Raw genomic sequence first — 8,065 nt, 5'->3', positions numbered from 1 at the left:
CTAATGCTTATTTATATTTCACAAAGAATTATAGGCTGTTTAAATATTTCACAAGCTGAATGTAGGCAATTTACCAAAAAAAAATTTATATTTGCCAGTTAGATTTTTTAAGTTTATTATTGTTAGACGTAACAAAATTCTTATATTTCTATAAACAATAAATTTTTATTTTCGAAGCACTACTGAGCTAATGGTTCAGTTATGCTACTATATTATTTGAATTTCGAACTTTTCTGCTTGGATATCATGTTTCAAAGAAATGCCTTGGTAATCTTTATAACATGTATAAAGCACCAAGTTCTCCATGAATCCGAGCTCTTTAAAGAGCACAAAGATATCGATAGAATGTCGCAGCTGAACATATCGTTCTTGTCATAGGCAGGCGACCATATAAAAACCGATATCCAAGTACCAAAAGTTCATTAGAATTTTGAACGCCAGCAGATGAAGAAAAAATCACAAGAATCTACATTCTGTAACATGGACACATGAGGCTTACTCTCAGGCTTTACTGTCTTCAAACATTTCTATTTTATGACATTGTGGATGAAGATGGTGGCATGAATTTCTTGGCGGTTCTATCTTGTTCGGTGCCAAACAGAAGGCTATTCCAGTTGCTGGGTCTGTGCAGAATTCTCGTAGGTACTTGGTCGCTGTCTTCCCCACCAGACGCGTCGTATCCACCACTAGTCGATCTTGATAATGGGATTTCGTTCTGATTAGCCATGGCAGCAGCCGATAGCCTAGCTTCTTCGACTCCCAGTGAGGAGCCTCGAAAAGGATGGACATCAGGAGAACCTAAGCTACTGTCAGGAGATGAAGCTACATTACCAGTTGAGCTTGGCATGGCTCGTCCTGGCCTGAAAGCACTTCTAGCTTCAAGTTGTACAGGCATCAAGCTTGTTGATGTCTCAGAGATTATCATATGATTGTCTCTGTTGCTTTTGGCATCTACACTCGAAATATTGGGTATCTCAGAAGGAAGACGAATTCGCTTGCTACCTTTCTTTTTACTATTATCAGGATTTGGGGCCATGCGACGTCCACTACTTCCAAAACTACTGTCTGTCTCAAGAGAATAAGGTGCTTCTTGTCTAGCCACAGGCCGTAAAATCTTCGACTTTTTTCTCGCCTCAGCAGCAGCCTTGGACACGTCCTCGGCATTCAAACGTGCCAACGCCCATGGACTTATCTTTACAGCAGCATGATTCTTTTTCTTTGATGGCTCCTCCACGACCATCTTTTTGCCTAGCGAACTGACAGATCCAGTCTCAGGAGGGACTACATCAAACTGCAGAATGACCATAAAAGTCACGATATCAATAAATAAGCCTCATGTCAGTATTTCGCAACGATGATGAAATGGCAAGTTGAAAATTATAAAGTTACTCAAAAGATAAGATGACTTCGGAAAAGTTTAACCTGATCTTCAAGGAAAAGAGGCGGAGGAGTGCACCACGCAGCTCGATGGAAAGTGTTGAATGAGCTGGCACTGCTTAATCCAGTAATAGAACTAACAGGAGACATCTGAGGACTCTGCTGCCCTCCTGCTTGTTCTTGCTCCCTGAGAGCTATAATATAATCATATGTGCTAATTCCCTGTCAATCCAACACGGACAATTGTCAACTCTGTCACGATTATCAGCAAAAAAACGACACTACGTAGAAAGGAAAATGAAGTCGAACCTTCTTTATCAGAAGAATATGAAAGAAGAAGAGCTGAGCAAGTGGCAGGGTCGCAATCATGGCCAATATGGTACATACTGACTATATTATGGAAACCAAATTTCATTTATCATTCGGAATACAGCAAATGTAAGCCAAATGTATACTGAACTGCTAAAATGAAGTACCAAAAATACCCACCAGAACAATAACAAAAGGAACCATGGTGAAACTGCTTCCTAACTTGGAGCTAATGTCCTTTGAGAATCTTTTCCTCTCAAGAAAACAACAGATCAACACAAGGATCCCAGTTGACCATTGAAGTATAAACTGCAATCTCAAGTCCAATCAAGAATAAATATCAATATTAACTGAATTAGAAACTTTCTGCCTGCCTGAAAATACAATCACATTTTAGAGGTAACTTCAAGGATTTAGCTAAAGTTCGACGAGATAAGTGGTCACCCCGAGTAGGGACATATCATGAAAATTCTCAGTTCAAGGAGGAAATCGTGATGTGGGGTCAAGCAAGCTAAATTAAAGGGACAATAAATAGAAGAAAAAGAGGAACATGAAGCTTGATGTGCATGGGAAAATGATTTATATTTTGGTGTAGCTTACAAAAAATGGGCTAAAACATTGTAAACAAAATAATGCAGAAGGTGGCTCGATTCCTAAGAAAAACAGGATCAAGCGGAAAGTCATATAATACAAAATACTTAGACTTGTGAACAATGGGTGTTTTGAGCATACCAGGAGCAGGGCAGAACACATGAGTGTAAAAAACTTTCGGTAGTTTCTTTTGCCTATGCAATTGTTTAGCCACTGCAAAAACAAGAAAAGTAAAAGAAGCTCTTGTTTCAAAAACTCTAATCGGCAAGAGAAATGGTGTGCCGTACCCTGCAGTGGTGATCAAAACGATCAACGCATTTGTCACAAACTCTGCAATGTTTACTGTACTTATAAACCTGTAAAATGGTACTTGTCAATTGAACCACTTGAACCTAAGAAATATCAAGGTTCAAAACTTCGCTAGCGTTAGAGAGGACCAGGTGTAGCTAGGCAGATTCCACGGTATCAATGTAATAGGATGAATTTTGGTGTCAAACAAATAGCATTTCTTGTTGGACTTTGGTTTAGGGCCTATGAAAAAATTACTTTCTATTTTTTAAAAATCGGAAATTTTTTTTAGAAAATAAACCAAAAAAGCCCAAAAAATAATAATAATTTTCGCCGCCTAAGTCCGTCTAGCTGCCTAGTCTGGCCGACTAGCACTTTTCAATGTGGTTGGCCGGCGCCTAGGCAGATTTTTAGAAAATGAGAAATATCGAGTCAAAGTACATCAACATGTAGCACAAGGTCTTAAATATTTGTGGGGATGAGCATCTCAAATCTTGATGCAGGAAGCAATTACTACACACCTCTACTTCACACAAACTACAGTAGAACATCCCATCTTCACTCATTTGTTGCTCAGAAAATTCTTCATGAGAATCACAAACGGAAGGACACGGCAATAAGGCAAGCAGAGCAGTGAAGAATGGTTTATGACGAAGTGAGGGATTCTTCTTTTCAGGTTCAGCATCACATTCTGCTGCTGAATGAACGTCATTTTTCCTCCCCTCATTCGTATCCTCTCGAGTTATAGTAGTATTGGCATCTTGAATCGAAGAATTTGACCTTCCACCGAGAATAGGCGCATTTAATTTGGGTTGTTTTTTGTTGTCGGGAATTTTAAGGTATTTCTTCGATTTAAAGACTCCTGAATCCGCAGGATCAGCAGCTGTGCACCATACGTAGAGGCCAAACACAAATATAATCTGTGAAATGGCAACACAAAAGCGTAAGAATATAAGAATATAGAAGTGCATATTCATATCTTAAACCCACAGGCCACAACCATGTCCAAAAACATATTCTGAACGACTCAAAAAAAAACCAATCACTAGTTAAATTTATTACACTTCATGAATTCTTCTTTCATGTTAACTAACTTTAATATTAGCGATCTACAAGAAGTTAATTATGAGCGTACATCATGAGATCGTAATGGCTCCATACAAAGAGAATAGTTGCTAAATTTTCAATGCACCAGGACCAGCAGTCTCAGCTATCAGTTTCAAAAGATGTGGAAAATGTTGCCAATACCACAGACTGTGTAAGAAATTGTCACGCATACCAAAGTTTGACATGTCACTGCACGGGTTTTTTTATAAATAATTTAAAAATAAAATTTATTTAAAAAAAAATTCACATATACTTTAATCCATGCTTACGAAGCACGGACGCTCGACGTGTGCGAGAGTCCGTGCTTAAAAAGCACGAACTCTGTATATTATCCCGTACTTTAATTTTTCTTTTTTTGCTTCTTTTCTACTCGCTCATTTCCTAAATCTTTCACGTCAATTCTGAATGTTCATGTGAAGTTCAATATTTGAAATCTAAATATTCTTCAGCATTTTTCGTCTATATAATTGTTGTGAACTCCGACGAACGAGTTATCAATTTCCTCTTTGAATCTACAAAAATTTTATCTGCAAAATGTCTAACATCGATGTACTCCTATATTTTCGTGGTCATGTAGTTATCGATAATGGATCGGTTGAATATAGCATTCCATTTGTTAGACCGATATGAGTATTACGATCTATTAATTTGTTGGAGTTGGTTGAAGTTGTACATAAAATGTTAGGAATCGATCCAACGAATTTTTCTCTGAAGTTGTCAACAAAATATTCATTCATGGAGAGATCATCTTGACATGAAATTCAAGTCAATCTCCTTGATGATGATGCTTTACAGTTTATAATGCAATGTGACAATATGCATATCTTGCATTTATACATGGAAGCAAATTCAATTGAGCATCATGTTGAATTTGATGATCCTGAATCCTACGTTCCATATGCATCCGATTCAGTGTTCAATAACCAACCCAGTACTTCTACATATGGTGGTTTCCAGGATGTAGAATCTTATGTTCCACAGGTTACTGAAGGACTTGGTGATATAAATTTCGATGAAGTAACGAGTTGATTTTCTGTTACGATAAATTGATGAAATAATAGCAGGATCAATATATCAATGTCTCGTCGGAACAAAATCCTACTCCATATTGGCCGAATCCAACATTAGATACGAGTGTTCATTGTCTGGATCTGGCCACTAATGATGATATTTGGAGGAGTGATTCTGAACCCGATATGTCATATAGCGAGTCTGAAGAAGAAGAAGTGATTTTGAACCCGATATGTCAGCTTGTTTGATCATTAGTGGCCAGATCCGGACAAATGATAAGTCAGTCGTCGAAGTTCACAACAATTATATAGACGAAAAATGATGAAGAATATTTAGATTTCAATTATGGAACTTCACGTGAACATTCAGAAATTCAGAATTCACGTGAAAGATTCAGGAAATGAACGGATAGAAAAGAAGCGAAAAAAGATAAAATAAAGTACCGGATAATTTACAGAGTCTGTGCTTTGTAAGCACGGACTCTAGCACAAGTGGAGCGTACACGTCGAGCATCCGTGCTTATGAAGCACGGACGATGCAGCGTTTGTGCTTCGTAAGCACGGCGTCCATGCTTCTAAGCACGGACGCCTCCAAGTTGGAGTGCCCGCACTTACAAACGTGGAGCATGGTCCGTGCTTACGAAGCACGGCCACTGAGCAACGTCCGTGCTTCGTAAGCACGGATTAAAGTATATGTGAAATTTTTTTTAAAAAAAATTAATTTTGAAATAAATTTATATTTTTAAATTATTTATAAAAAACCCATCACTACACCTAACCAGCCAATGAACTTCATGAATACAGCTTGCAGCCAACCAAGAAACCATATATTTTAATTTAATCAATCATGTTTGGCAATTTCAACATAAAAAAGTTTTAAACATTCGGACAGAATTGCTGTAAATCTTAGGACTCCTTTATTTTCATAAATAAATCCATTTACTTCTCAGCAAAGATGCAACCGGGACCAGTGCATGAAAAAGTAAAGTTACAAAATAAAAAGATAGTCAAAAAAGTCAATATTCTATAATTCCCAAAGACAAATAATAATGTAGACAAACCACAATCTTTAAATTACTTTAGTGAAATCTTTGATGGAGGAACTTGTGGCTCCTTAAATGCCCTGTACATGTGACAAATCTCCAAAGAACAAGCATCTTAGAGTCCTTTACATCAGTGACGGGCCTCAGTAACTTTAATGCTTATCTACAACTTAAAAATCCTTCAACAATAGAATAAAAAATTTGAAAAATGAAAAGGCAGAGTAAAGAGGAGTGTGAAGTTCAACTAAAGACTCATCCCGGAAAAATGTTAATTTCACGGTATAACCAGAAAGAAGCAAGAATTGGAAATGACAGATCTACGTTTCCCATTAGGCCAGTAAAATGGTAAACTTCAATGCCAGAAAGGAGAAGAAATAATCTCAAAAGAAGGAAGCAATGTGCTTACAAGAGGAGTGTAAATTCCCATTGCTATGTATTGGAACAACTGCTTTCCCAGAAACGGGGCAAAGAAAACATAGAAAGCAAATCCCAAAGCAATAAAAACAGCAACAGCTACCACCTGCACACACACACACACACACACATATCCGAGTTCAAATCAGTTTAACATCTCAAAGAAATCCGAAACCAAATCAAGAAAATGTAAATAAATGCATCCACTGGCGATACACATTAGAAAGTGAATAATTGTGTGTGTGTGTGGGCGTGAAAAACGAAGAAAATAATACCTGGAGAGGATGGTAGGGAAGCTGCCATCCATGCTTCCTCATTGTGATGATTGGACTTTGTAACCAAGAAATTGTTTTCAAGAAAATGCGGGCAAGGAGGAAAAAATGGGCTGAGTTGTTTTTAACCACTGCCTTTCTAGTTTAAAAACACAAGTTTTACTGTGCACAACCCAAAACTTCTTGCAGGTACATTCTCATGGACCTTCCACCAGAAAAAGGCAACAATATGAAAGAAAATCCACAAAAACTTGCCTCCAGAAAAGCTCAGATCTCACGAAAACACATTCCCAGAGTGGGGTCCGGAAACGAAGCCTAATAGATGTGCTGAGAGCTCTGTTCACCTCAATCATAGCCCACCAACCAATTCAAGGCTACCATTGATGGTGAACAGTGAAAATTCATCTTCGGGGTTGAAATGATCATTACACACATGGGTTTTTCTTCTTCTTCCTTTTTTCTTTCTTTTCCTGTTTCTTGACTAGCCTTTTCCTTCCACCAAGCAAAGCAGAGAAAAACAAAGATCTGTGTAGCCGAGGAGACAGAAAGAAGAGAGAGAAATGGAGACTGGCAATTTGTGCTTTCCAAGCCTACAATTTACTTACCTCAGCAACAACATTACCAGCTCACTTTTTTCCCTTGTTTCTTGCATTGTCTTTTTCCTTTCCTTGGCCAGAAAATTTCAATATATCGTCTGTCACAGGTCAGGGATGCACCCGCCGCACAGCCAGTTGTACATTCTACATCCTTTTTTAAATATTTATTTATCATTTATTTTCATGGGAGGAGTGATTTAAACTCTAACAACCTCATTAATGGCTTTCCTTTACTCCTATTTGGCCACTCTCTCTCTCCCACTCGCTTTCTTTGTCCATTTTTTTTACTGGGAATGCAGCAAAGAAGAGTCAATTATTTTGTTACGGACACAAGTTGATATTATAGTTTACTAAAAAGTTGTTTTGCAAACAAAAATTTTGAACATTGAATCATGTTTCAAAATATAATTGATAATCAAATTCTATAAGGCCATCTACAGTCCATATCCTCTATTTTTCACCATCTATCCTCCAAAATAGAGATCCATGATCTTTATTTTCAAAAACATTCTCCAACTCATATCCTCTAAATATTACCAAATACTCTATTTATTTCATTTTCAACCCATATCATCTAAATATTGTCATATACTCTATTTCTTTAATTTATTTCATTTTCAACTCATATCCTCTAAATATTACCAAATACTTTTTTTTTAATTTATTTCATTTTCGAATACACATATAATTAATTAATTTCATGATATGGTATGACTTGATCGACCAAAGCACAACCAAAGCAATGCTTGTGCTTTGGTTGACCAAAGCACAACTAAAGCATGGTGCTATGGTTGGTCGACCAAAGCACCACTAAATCTTCTTTGGTCAACTCAAGTGTTAGTGCGTGAGTCGATCAAGCTTGTGTGTCGGTCGATCCTTTCTTCTTCAAGCCATTAGTCGATCGATGAACATTGACACTTTCTTAAAAAAAATTCAAAAGGACTATATTGCAATTTATATATTATCTTTTTTGTAATTATTTCTCAATCCTCTTCAATCCTCCACATGAACAGTGATACTCTATAAATAGAGAATCACTGTTGCATACTCTAAAATGG

The 8,065-nt window shown here is 37.2% G+C and overlaps 1 protein-coding gene across 1 annotated transcript; it reads right to left on the bottom strand.

Annotated features, from left to right (window-relative positions):
- Positions 1–282: 282 nt before the first annotated feature.
- LOC140819335 (probable protein S-acyltransferase 22) lies at positions 283–7,256 on the bottom strand. Its single transcript, XM_073179375.1, has 9 exons — positions 6,415–7,256; positions 6,132–6,245; positions 3,087–3,485; positions 2,565–2,633; positions 2,419–2,490; positions 1,867–1,995; positions 1,687–1,767; positions 1,423–1,599; positions 283–1,291 (listed from the first exon to the last, which is right to left on the bottom strand). The coding sequence occupies exons 1-9, from the start codon at positions 6,454–6,456 to the stop codon at positions 533–535; spliced, it is 1,842 nt and encodes a 613-aa protein (XP_073035476.1). The 5' UTR covers positions 6,457–7,256; the 3' UTR covers positions 283–532.
- Between the last annotated feature and the right edge of the window lie 809 nt (positions 7,257–8,065).

Source organism: Primulina eburnea, chromosome 18 (genome assembly GCF_022965805.1).
Source record: "Primulina eburnea isolate SZY01 chromosome 18, ASM2296580v1, whole genome shotgun sequence".
NCBI classification, from domain to species: Eukaryota; Viridiplantae; Streptophyta; class Magnoliopsida; order Lamiales; family Gesneriaceae; genus Primulina; species Primulina eburnea.
The sequence above is the reverse complement of the archived record's forward strand: the minus strand, read 5'-3'. Positions and strand labels throughout refer to the sequence as shown.